The sequence below is a fragment of the Zeus faber genome, assembly GCF_960531495.2.
Source record: "Zeus faber genome assembly, chromosome: 14".
NCBI classification, from domain to species: domain Eukaryota; kingdom Metazoa; phylum Chordata; class Actinopteri; order Zeiformes; family Zeidae; genus Zeus; species Zeus faber.
In genome coordinates, this window is record NC_137200.1 from 24627595 (window position 1) to 24640200 (window position 12606).

The window sequence follows — 12606 nt, forward strand, 5'->3', positions numbered from 1 at the left end:
GCGGACACAGAAAAAAGACGACGCTAAACTGTCCCGCAAATAAAAGACACCGTGCAGCACTGAAACAATAGACGTGTATTTATTGGTTTCCAAGACTGGTGGAGGAATTTGAGCAGACACTGCTCAGGGAAAGGAAAAAAGAGAGAAAAGAAACAAACATCTCTACAACGGTCCACAATTTAAACAGCGTAGCCGATGAGGCCTCCTTTGCCGATGCACTCTCCAATGTAGAACCACATCAGAACTTCGGTGGCCACCAGTCCATTCCTTAAAGCATCCTGCAAGGAAAACACATTGAAGGTACTTTTCGGTGATAAGCACTTGATTTGGGAGATTGTCGTTTATTAAGTTGTTTATTGAGGACAATTGTACAAAAACATTGTTTTTTGGAATAACTTTAACTGGCAATGAATTGATGCAGACATAACGTAACTAGATCGTAAACTAAACAGTGTGATAATGATGAAAGTATAAGAGGTAATCTAAAAATCCCGTTCTCCCCCATTTTTATTTTACAACAATTAACCCTCTTTCTCATTTTGACTGATCGCCCGGCGACAATTGATCATGAATTCATAATAAAACAAATGAAACATCGAATGTTAATTATTTTCTGTAATTTATTCCTTCAGTCACTGCTTTACTTAAACTAATAAGATGCCACACAAAAATGTTCCAAAAATATGACAACAGGAATTCAATACAAATACATCACAACATATTAAAGGGGACCTATTATGTTCCTTTTCACCAAGTTAATAGAGGTCTCTGAGGTTCCCAGTACACGTTTGTTGCTGAAAATACCACTCGGATGACGCATTCGAGCCATTCTAACGTGCCTCTATAAGCATCCTGTTCCAGAAGGGGCTGTTTAGCTGGGAGGAGCCACCCACCCGAGGCCTGTAGGCCAATGGGGTTCAAGCACAAGTTCTGGGTTCAAAGAGCCAATGGGGTTGGAGGACTGCTTCCTGGTTTCTTCATATTTACCTTGTAACTTTCACTGACTTCACCTCATCAGTCCACCAAGATCAGTTTCTCTTTTGAGACCAGAAATAATGACTGCAGTTGCTGAATCTTCACTCATATTAGATCTACTAGCCCTCATTTAAAAGTTTGTCCCCACTTTGGTTGCCATGCTCCAGACTTGTGGGAGACACCGCAAACGCAACCTTGGCACGCGGGTATTTTTTTGTTTCATGTAAAAGTCTGAAAAAAAAATTAAATATATCAAATACAAACATCTACAAAAAAAAACAACACTATTTTCATTGGTTTTGTTTGGAGAAACACACAGCGGATGGGATCGAGCCGATAACCATGTTAAGAAATCTGTGACCAGCTGACGTCAGCTCGTACAGAGAATAACAAAAACCTTTGGAAACGGAGCGTTCAGAGCGGTCGGAATCCTGAGTGTTTTTGTTCACAGACATTACTTTGTCATTAGTTTACCACATTATTTGACACTTTGGACACGTCTAATATGAACATCCCATAATGTAACATTATATAATTGACAGAGAAGAAGGAAAAGCATAATAGGCCGCATTTAATTCAAGTTTAGTAATTAGAGCATCCAGGTACAAGCACATGAGTCCCAATTGAGCATAAGATTTAAATAATGTGCCTTAAAGGAGTTGCTATGGGTACACCGCATTCTGTCCGCGCCAGGTTGAGGCAAATTAACACCAGGTTGAGGCAAAATAACTCAAATTTAGTTTGGCTCGAAATCACCAGGGATCTCACGATACGATATTATCGCGATACTCGGCTGCCGATACGATAATATTACGATACTTTGTTTTGCTGTACACCAAGTATTACAATACTGCGATATATTATTAATTTCTTTCCCTTTCGACTGCAGTAAAAACTTTAAAAAGGCCTCTTTTTTTTTTTCCCCTTCCATTTTGTTCTTCCGACCACACACTGAAAACACTGACATTATGACCTACGAACGGCGGCCTACCACCAGTTTGTAACGTGTGCTTAGTACTGTTTGGTTCAATTTCATGTTTTCAAATAATTCAATTAGTTCACCGTTTCTCTATTAAAAGTTTAGTCTCTTCACCCTGAGGAACCGCACCTATACAGTATTGAATATTACGCTCGCTGACTGCACTGTTTGTTCTGCTTTAATTCCTGAATTTAGCCCCGGGGACACGTTTGTCATCAGAATTTCTCCGTCTTCTGCTTTGGACACATTGAGGATCTTAAATTTAAACTTAAGATGTTAACTGCATTGCTTCTGCGTGCTTGTAAACACAGTCAACTTGTTCCGTTGCTGCTGCCGGTTTCCAATGCTTGTATATTACAGAAATGGAAGCGCTTTTGGTGTTTCGGTGTGGACGGCCAACTATTTGAAAACACAAGTGTTAGTGTGGACCAAAAAACAGTGTTGTTAAATGTAACTGCATTTGTGCGGCTCGATTCGACTATATCTTATGGCACCAAATGTAAAAAAAAAAATAATAATAATAATTTAAACAAGAATTATTGCTGTCAGAGTATCCATACAATATGGTATGGGGAAAATATTGTGATACTATGCTGTTTAGATTCCCACCTCCCCACCCCTAAAATTGTGTGGTACAGGTCAATAAATGGCTTTTCTCCATAAGAAGTGTATTATTATATTTAAAGACCATTGTTTACATAATGCAAAGGAGGAACTGAAAAATAATAAATGATCAAATAACTATAAGGCAGTCCAAAATGAAATAATGGAATGAATAATTCAACGTCCTCCTATGGAACTAACTTATATAAAAACACTTGCTCAAAAGTGCATTGCAACTTTTGGTGAGCTCTTCAACACAAACTTTCCAAGTATAATATAAATTACAGTGTAAAAACAGATCAGTATTTTGTCACACCTTCACCGTGGTCTGTCCGAGGCGTCCCGACTGGAAGGCCTTCACCAAGGCGGTCGCCCCCTCGATGGCCTTGGGGATCTCAGCGGGGGACGGAGGTACCAGCTCCACCCGAGCGTAGTGCCAGAAGGTGGCGAGCCGGGGCTTGGAGTAGGTCACAGCGGCTGTGGAGGAGACAAACAGGCGTTCATAGTAAGAAGATCCGCCACAATCATTACAGGACACGATCCCCTAATCAGAATTGGTTGAGCAGATCGCAAACTTTCCCATAAAATCGATAGATGACACAGATTCCATGTTTCTATCGAAAATTAAAGGGACTTTTAAACGAGTGTTTGATGTGTCACAACAAAATAAACTGTGAATTCGGTGTGTTCAATGTCACTGAACGACTCCTTTGCAAAGGGTAGACGTGTATTATCACAGGTTTTATGTTGTATGTACCATCGCTGTCGTGCTACAAAACGACCAAAACAAACACGACTATTCAATTGTTAATCGCGATTATTTGTGCGACGATTAATCGTCAACTAAAGCGACATGACCGTGACAGCCGGTCTTAGCTCGTGACACCAGGCATCCGTTCCGTGCCAAAGAAACTGTTTTATTTGTCGTACGTCCCTTCAGTATCTCTCTTTATTTCATTTTAAAAACACTGCACCACCTATCACGCTGGCGTTGCCGGGTTTCTAAACTGAAACGCTCATGCTAATGCTAATGCTAATGCTAAAGCTAACGCTGCATCGGTAGTAAGCGCTAGGTCACCGCGCTGTTGCTGACGTCCTCATGACAACAAAACAACCCACATGTCACCCGCGTCCCGTTAATTTCCGTCATTAAACAGAGCAAAACAACTCACCACCGACTAAAGTGGGCACCCGGGCCACCAGTTTCTGCACTGCCTGCGCCATGTTGGTGTCACTTCGCTCCCAACGCGAATGAATGTCACCTCCAGCGGCGGGGAAAAGGACCCCGTTTCGCCCCGTGTGAAGCTGCCCACGGAGCTGCCTGAATAGCGCACACGCCGCGCGAGTTCAAACTGCCGAAACAGATCAAAAATAAAGGTGGAAAAATTAACCGACCGACGTTTAATAATCATATAATACTACGACTATATTATTATGATGATGATGGTGAGGATGATAATGAAGATGAGGAAGATGATGATGATGATGACGATGACGATGATGATGATGATGATATTGTTTTTGTTCAGATTATTATTATTATTATTATTATTATTATTATTATTATTATTATTATTATTATTATTATTATTACTAGGGGTCCAGGCCTAATGCTGTTATTTGGGGATCAGCCCACAGACAATTACAATTACGGACAATCAATTAGGTTATATGTCATGTTGAATTGTATAATTAGGTTATATGTCATGTTGAATTGTATTTAGTTATAACACTGATCAATATATATTCTTGTCAAAGTATTTGTCATTATGTGGAGTCACAATGGCGTTATCACAATAGCTATAATAAATGACACAGTGAAAGTAACATGTATTTATTGTTTTTGTGTTGTGAAATGATTGTATTGTTTGTGCGTTTTCGTTGATCCACATGCCAAAGAAAAGCCGAAAGCCTCGGACAATAAGGAAGCGGTGGGCAGAACGTCCACCCTGCGTTCCACGTGAACCGCGCGTCGGTACGAAGTGATGCTGCGTTTCGCGGCAACTCGGAAAACTGTAATTCGTAACTAACGCGTTCAACCTGGACCCCGTGTGTTGCTGCCTGCAGCTCTACTTGCTATTCTACCGGCTGAAGGTGCCTGCGCTCGGAGTTTACAAAAAATGTCTGGGCCGGGGCCTATGTTACACAATCTGCCATAACTCATCAATGCATTGTGCTATCATCATCAAACGATTTGGTAGATATGTGCAGGGTATGACTCTGAGGCAGTGTGAGAAATCTGCCGTCATTTGGTCAGTACTGTAGTTGGCGCTATGCTTTCGCATGGGGCGAGGTGCGCGGTGCAGTACGTAGTAGTCTTGGTTGCTTCGCGCAGGATCTGTGGCGGGTCGAGACGAGAGCGAGCCAACGCTGCTTCCGATGGGAACGTGGAAAATTAGTTTGAGCTGATGCACCATTGGAACTCGAAAAACTCTCATTTCGGCTCGATAGGAGGTGGTGCTGTGTTTCATTGGAAACCGGAAAACTGTAATTTTGTTTAATGAAAAAGTGATTTCAGTGGCGTATGGATGTCATGGACCCAACAAACCCAACAAATAAAGTTTGTATTCAGGGCGGTTCCGTTGTGCCGTCATCATGGGTCCATTTTTGGGGAATAAGTTAGTAAACAACTTTATTTTTTTTAAATAATTTCCGCAACTGTGAAAGACGTATTCTGCAGAGCAAATGGAGCATGAGCTGCAGATTGGTCATGTTCCTCGAGTAACAAAATGACACAGTGACAGGTATTACTTCATTATTATGAACCTTTATAATTATTGAAATAAAGACAATTGGGTTAAACAAAGCACAGCATATTAGACGTTTCTGTGATATTTCTACTCTGTCTCCATGATGAATTAACTTGTTGAAATTATGAATACCACCGACAGTCATTAATCAACCACAATTTATATTAATCACGTCACAGACTTCAGATCAGATTTCCACAATACGCGACCAGAAATGTATTAGTTTAATACTGTTTCATTAACAAAAAAAACAACAAATGGAGATGTATATATCATTTACATACGGGTATTATTATTTATTACACACTGTTTGAAATTGTTGGCAAAACAACGCTGTCAGTGCATTACATTCCTAGATATTTTCTATTTGCTGAATATTTCTGCTTATCTGACACCTGATTACAATATTTATTTCTGCTATTCAGAGAGCTGGTACGCTTTGTGGTGGATATATTCTACTGATTCTGATTGCTGCACGCTGCGTTTGGTCCACAGTTCCTCCAACTCACAGGTTGCGGTCGACAGGAGCAGCACTGGGACCGTCCTCGTCAGACACGGTGCGTGATGAGCGGCGGGATCCCGAGTCCTGCAGGGGGAGAACAAACCCAGTCGTCACGTTGTTTGATTGAACGAGTCTGTCCAAGGCAATTTTTTGCTCCGGGACATAAGTGACCGTCCGTCTGAGCCGGATTAGTCTTCCCCCTCACCTCGGAGGCTGTCGTGTCTGTGCCGGACGACGCCCGGCGCATGTTGCTGGAGTGTTTGTTATTCACAACCAACAAGGACAGGTTCGTCCCTCCTTCCTTTAGCAACACGCTCACGTCCTCCACACATTTGTCCCCCACGTTGTGTCCGTTGACCTGAACGAGCAGGTCTCCCTCTAGAAGTCCTGCTGTTTGGCCGGGCCCTCCCGGAGCCAGCTGCACAAAAGGCACAAGCACTGATATTTTATTACGTTTTTCTTTTAATTTGTTTTTATTTTATTTTGAATTCTTCGATGAGAAACGGATGAGAAACGGAACCGTCTGAGCCGGATTAGTCTTCCCCCTCACCTCGGAGGCCGTCGTGTCCGTGCCGGACGACGCCCGGCGCATGTTGCTGGAGTGTTTGTTATTCACAACCAACAAGGACAGATTCGTCCCTCCTTCCTTTAGCAACACGCTCACGTCCTCCACACATTTGTCCCCCACGTCGTGTCCGTTGACCTGAACGAGCAGGTCTCCCTCTAGAAGTCCTGCTGTTTGGCCGGGCCCTCCCGGAGCCAGCTGCACAAGAGGCACAAGCACTGATATTTTATTACGTTTTTCTTTTAATTTGTTTTTATTTTATTTTTAATTCTTCTATTCTTTATGTATCTATCTACTGCTTATTGACTCTTATTTTACACTTTTATTTTGAAAGGTCATACTAGGTCAACTCCCAATGTACTGTATGTAGCTATTTGGTCCAAATATCAAACAATATCTACGGCTCAAATAGTTGCGTTTTGATTGAAGACCCCGAGGTACCAGCGACTGAAGACCCCTCAAACGAAGGGACGGACAGAAGGGACAAATGAAGCTCGAAGAGAGGGTTAAACAAGGGTTATCAATATTGTTTTACATCCTAGATTTCCACTTATTTCGAGGCTCAAATGTTGTTTTACATTGTGTTGCCTTAACTTTTCTGTGTTATGTTGGTATGTTGTGTATTCAGGAACATTGTTCTGCTGCTTTCTGGTCCAGGCCTCTCAGGTAGAAGACATTCCGAACCTCATTGAGACCAAATTGAAATATATTATATATATATATATATATATATATATAGTAGTATAGTATATAGTATATAGAAATTCTATATATATTTTATATATTTTATAATATTTATTAATATATTATTATATTACTACTGAAATACATTATCCAGAATGTACTGCAACCTCTACAGTACAACCAGAACGCCACTACAGAAATGTATATTCTTTGTTTTAGAATTGGTTAATATTTTATTGCATTGTCTATTATTGGAATCATACTTTTCTACACACTTTGTTATTATCATTATTTTGGCTTGTTTTTCCCCTTTTCTCTCTCATTTTGGGAGAAAACCCCCCCCCCATACATTTTAAGTATTTCATTGCCAGTAAAAGGGTGACTCTTACTACACATATTGTGAATGGATTTGATATTCTTGGGGCCAGCCCAGTTCCTAGCTCCGCACCTGGCTGATGAAAGTCCCGGGAATCGGGTTCATGTGGACCAGGTTGAAGCCGAACCCCAGCGGTCCTTTCTGAACCACGCAGAGCCGCGTCCGCTCCCCGGCGCCGCGTGGCCTCTCCGCCTCCCCCGCGCCACCCTCACAGAAGAGAACGGGGGACAGACCCAGCTGAGGAGGGAAACGGGGGGAAATCGGGAGTATGGACACGCAGAACCAAAGGTGCTTGGCTGCCTTTGGCTCGTCGCCCCGCCCTCACCTTGGTGTAGAAGCGGAGTCCCTGGGGTGCGATGGTGGTGAGGGTGACCTGCTGGCCGCTCCGTCTCACTCTCTCCACAACCTCCTCGTGCTCCAGACACTCCACCGATTCCCCGTTCACCTCCAGAAGCAGCTCTCCATCCTGAATGCCTGCCTCCTCCGCCGGGCTGCCGCTGTCCACCTCGCGCAGAACGTGGGCTGTTATCGGGGGCGGGGGGAAAGGTAGAAACTGACACAGAAACCAAAAATATTGTTTGGAGTGTTGGCCTGAAATGGTTCAGTCTCTGTCTAATGTTCCACACCAGCACGTTGTGACGGTGCCTTCTCCAGCTTCAGGAGGAAGCCATAGCCCTCGGGCCCGGGGACCAGGTGGAGTCTTCTGGCTCTGTGAGGCAGATTACAGGGCGTGGCCATGGCAGGGAGGATAGGCATCCTCCGCTGGTTGTAGCTCTTGTCACTCTCACTGTCGATCACCAAAATGGTGATGTGGTCGTCGCATTTTTTCACCTGCGCAAGAAAAGGATATTAGCGAAAAAAAAAAAAAAGGATTTTCTCTCTAAAAGTCAACCGGAAAATAGTCCATTGAACCTCATCTCACCATTTTGCCGAGAGCCGAGTGCGTGAGACCCGACACCATCGCTCCGTCCATCCACACCAAGCGGTCTCCCTTACAGACCCCGGCCCTCTCAGCCGCGCCTCCCTCCACCAGGCTCACGGAGAACCTGCCTCTCTCTCCTGCAGGCCAGAAACAACCCAAAACCGCCGAGTTGTCGGATGGATTACCAATTACGAGGTTATCCTTTAACGCCATTACCTTCCACAGGCGTAAAGTTGATGCCCAGGCCCGAGCCCGGCTCCTTGGCGATGTGACAGAGCCGGGGTGATTCGCAGCCCTCCACCTTTTGCGCTCTCACCAGGGCTCTGAGGTCCTGGTCCTCGGACACGGCCCGGTCATACGCCCCCTCGTCCAGCACCAACATGCACAGCTGGTTTCCACTGACTCTTATCTTCCCGGCCACCTTGTTTATAAAATGGAAAAAAAAAATATTACCGTGCTTATTTTCACACGGAAAAAGAAGGGTTCTTAGCGGTTTCCCTGAAAGGCTGTGTTTGTTTCCACAAAGAGCCATCACTGACTAAAGTCCCCCTTCATGCGGTGGATGGTTATTCATGTTGCTTATACAGTCCTTAAATCTTATTTGATTTATTGACAGTAATTTGGAAAAGAAAAAAACCCTCCATGGTCCGGCTTTGTGTGGCCACAAATACAATGTACTTTATGTGTCTAGGAGTGGAAGACATTCAAAGAAATACTTCTGTGGTGTGATTTGAGCAGCCATACCTGTCCTGGGTCTAGGTAATTGGGGCCCAGGATCAGTGTGGCTGTGCGCCTATTGCTCGTTGGTTGGTCTAACGAGCAACAGGTAAAACCCCCATCCCCCCACACACACACACAGGAGAGGAGCCCCTGTCATGGCATTCTGTCCATCCGGGCGTGTTCCACCGAGCCCCCTCTCCACAATAGACTTGTGTTTTCTCAACCCCATCGTCTGAAAACGACACCCGGGCGGTGTGTGGTAGGCCAAACTGCCACAACTTCTTTCAAGAACCTCTGTCTGACGTGGAACCTAAGTGATCCTGTGTTATTACTCTGAAGGACCCTTTTCGGTTCCGGTTGGCACATTTACGTATTTTCCGCGTGTGCATCCATCGCTTTTAAAGCATCTCCATCGAAGACGTCAGCTACGCAACGAGGCAAATCCCACCTCCGGATGAGAGATGTCACAGACGAAGCAGTTGTTGACCTCCAGGAGCTTGTCTCCGTCCCGAAGGCCGCAGCGCTCCGCCACCCCGCCGGCCACCACGCTTCGGACCACGTGGCCCGGGCTGCCCCTCTCCACGCGCAGATTGAATCCGTACGATGCGGTGTCATCGCGCTTGAGAACGCAGAGCCGTGGCGCGGGCCCCGCCGCGGAATCTGAGGGGCGGAGTGGATTGGAGGTGGAACAATCCGGGTTCAGGCAGTCAAAGGCCAAATTCCCAAGGGGACTTCTGAGTAATATTCTGACAGTAAATACTTAATGTTTGATTGATACCTGCTTCATCTGTGATGACCATCACTGGATTGTCTATTCCCACCTTCGGATTGAATGTGAATTTCCTTTAAAAGCAGAGAATTCACACATTTGCCTTTTAGTGAACAACAACAAAGAAGGGTTCTGGACGGTAACATTATTGATAGAGTAATGTTCCTCCTATAAATGCCAAAGCCAAATAATTACAAAACACATAATAAATCATTGAATAATACATTTGAATGAAGAATTAGAGATAATAATACCATACATAGTGTTTTACAATTTCCTTGTTTCAAGCACTGGTTCATCTGCTTAAAGCCTCATGTCTGTTGTGTCAAATTGTACGTGATAACAATTAGAAAACCACTTCAAGATTCAAGATTTTTTATTTGTCACATACATATACATACTTTCATATGTATGTGACAAATAAAAAATCTTGTTCTTGTTTTCCTTTGTGTCCTTTGTTTCCTTTGTTTCCTTTGTTGTTTTCCTTGTTTTCCTTGTTTTCCTTTCTCAGGACGGGGTGGCTTATTTCAGGTTCAAAGTCTCAACGCTAAATTATTATTGGGTTCCAAAAGTCAACCAGCCAAGCAGAGTCGGTCTGGAAGGCGTTGGGTTTACTGGAAACAGAACCGCGACACGATAAAGGAAAAAAAAGTCTGATGATGAAAAGATGAACTTACTCTTGTGAGCCTACTTTCACCGAACCTAAAATAAAAACAAACGTCACGTTAATATAGATCTGACAGATGTATATGTGACCAATTTTCATGATATTGTTAACCAAATGAATTGCATTTCCTCTTATATGATTGCAAGATTAGGTATCGACACGGAGCACGTCTCGTTGTTAGTACTGCCATTCAGTCAAACTTACAGCTTTTTTCAGTCTCTGGGTGGGATTTGTCGGTGAATACGTGCGTTTGATGCCATCAGCTGTTCGCTGATGTGTGTGTGACTGGTGTTTGAGCAGTGCAGATGCCGATAATGGTTATAAGCCTGGTCCTCATAAAGCAGGTGCATGGTTTTCCTTGCCCTTTGTGCTCTGAACAGTAAGGAAATGACAACGCCACGGCTGTGCCCACGGCCCAAAACTTTGCCCGGATCCTGTGGGGGAATCGTGCCACCGCCCGACCAGAGTCTGGAGGGTCTCGACCCCGGGGCCGGACCACGGGCACCCGGTCAAAGCCGGTACAGACTGTGAAAGCAGGGCCTCACGACCCCTCTGCTATTTTGAGGTTTTAAGCAGAAGGTGTCCGAAAAGTTACCACAGGGATAACTGGTGTGTGGCGGCCAAGCGTTGATAGCGTTTTGAGGTGAACCATGCATGTCGAACAAAAAAATCTATTTTAACCTGGGTATACGTCTTGGTCATACTTGGTCATACTCTTGTTCAGACAAAGGCCAAAGTGGATTTTGGAGAAGTATACTGTAAAACTCATCCCTCTATGCTCAAAACAGGATTAAAAAAATTGCCAACATTTTTTTTTTACAAGCAAACCTTCTGCTTTCCCTTGAGATACTGTGCTATTAATCCCATCAGCGTTATGAAATTCTCCCGTTTCCATTACAGTATTAGATGAGCTGCAGGCCAAACGGAATTACATTTCATGCTACAATCCAACATTCACTGCAACTAAAATATACCACTGGACAATATCCCTTTGTGACACAACCACTGAGAGCGTATGTGATCCCACTAATGCCTCCAGCCCAGTGCCATCTCCTTCTCATCACGCCGAGGCAGTGTAAGTGCACCCTGGACGGAGTTTGTATCCCGTGCACTTTGCTGCAGCTAATGGCTCACTGTTTGCTTTTATCCCTCCATAAACCTCTTCCTGTTCTGTGAAGCACCGCGCAGACACAAGCACGGGGCGCTGCGGGGACTCAGCCGGGTCGTTTACAGTAAATACTCCCTTCCCGACTCACGTTCTGCTAAGAAGTGTGACAGTAGAGCCGCGACTGGAAAAATGAATTGCCCTGTTTCAACCTGTCGCTACCCGGGGGAGGAAAGGATCCTTCTCTCAATCGTGTAAAAAAAAAAAAATTAATGAAATGGAATGGAGTAATTAATGAAAATATTGAGCTGATGTCAGCGGTTGTAACATTACTGGATTAATGGAAGCCATCCCCGAGGAGGCATTGGATAGGATGGGTGTTTTTTTGCATTAAAGCGTGAACCACATCGCTTATTCATTGCCGGACAATCCATTTTCTTTCATTTCTGCACTCTACTGGCTTTCATTTGCAAAACATAACATGGACAGCCCAAAGTTAATACGCAACTCAGTATCTACCGACAATTATAACTTCCTCACTTATTAGTAACTTGTCCCCACACCGTGGGATTGAAACACTTTGGCATTTCAATGCATTGAATCCATTTGGGGTCCCGCCCTTCCATATGCTGACCCACACCTTAACCCGATACCCCTTACCTACACACAGATATTATTTTTATTATTATTATTATTATAATTACAATAATAATAATAATAATAATAATAATAATAATAATAATAATAATTATTATTATTATTATTACTTCTAACATAGACTCAGTTGTCATATTGATGTTTATATTGATATTTATGTTGATATTCATTGAGTATTAACTTAAAATCCAAAATGAATGAACGAGAAAGTCCAAAGCACAACCAAAAAACACAAAATTGTTTGAATAGAATACAGTACCTGCAAGCTGCCCCATGTTTAAATCTCCGTCCAAACCAGTGTGTGGGGAGGCAGAGTGTAAAAATGGAATTAC

At 43.6% G+C, this 12606-nt stretch overlaps 2 protein-coding genes across 2 annotated transcripts; both read right to left on the reverse strand.

The window, feature by feature from the left end:
* Nucleotides 1-63: 63 nt before the first annotated feature.
* On the reverse strand, nt 64-3859 carry atp5l (ATP synthase, H+ transporting, mitochondrial F0 complex, subunit g). Its single transcript, XM_080013823.1, has 3 exons — nt 3730-3859; nt 2874-3034; nt 64-278 (listed from the first exon to the last, which is right to left on the reverse strand). Exons 1-3 carry the CDS (start codon nt 3779-3781, stop codon nt 180-182), a joined length of 312 nt encoding a protein of 103 aa, XP_079869949.1. The 5' UTR covers nt 3782-3859; the 3' UTR covers nt 64-179.
* Nucleotides 3860-5812: 1953 nt separating this feature from the next.
* Nucleotides 5813-11214, reverse strand: nherf4b (NHERF family PDZ scaffold protein 4b; the record flags this gene model as incomplete). The annotated part of the gene is made up of 11 exons (XM_080013550.1): nt 5813-5893; nt 6015-6227; nt 6360-6572; nt 7507-7671; nt 7760-7956; nt 8061-8265; nt 8357-8493; nt 8573-8777; nt 9525-9736; nt 9855-9919; nt 11204-11214. The coding sequence occupies 11 exons, from the start codon at nt 11212-11214 to the stop codon at nt 5813-5815; spliced, it is 1704 nt and encodes a 567-aa protein (XP_079869676.1).
* Nucleotides 11215-12606: the final 1392 nt, after the last annotated feature.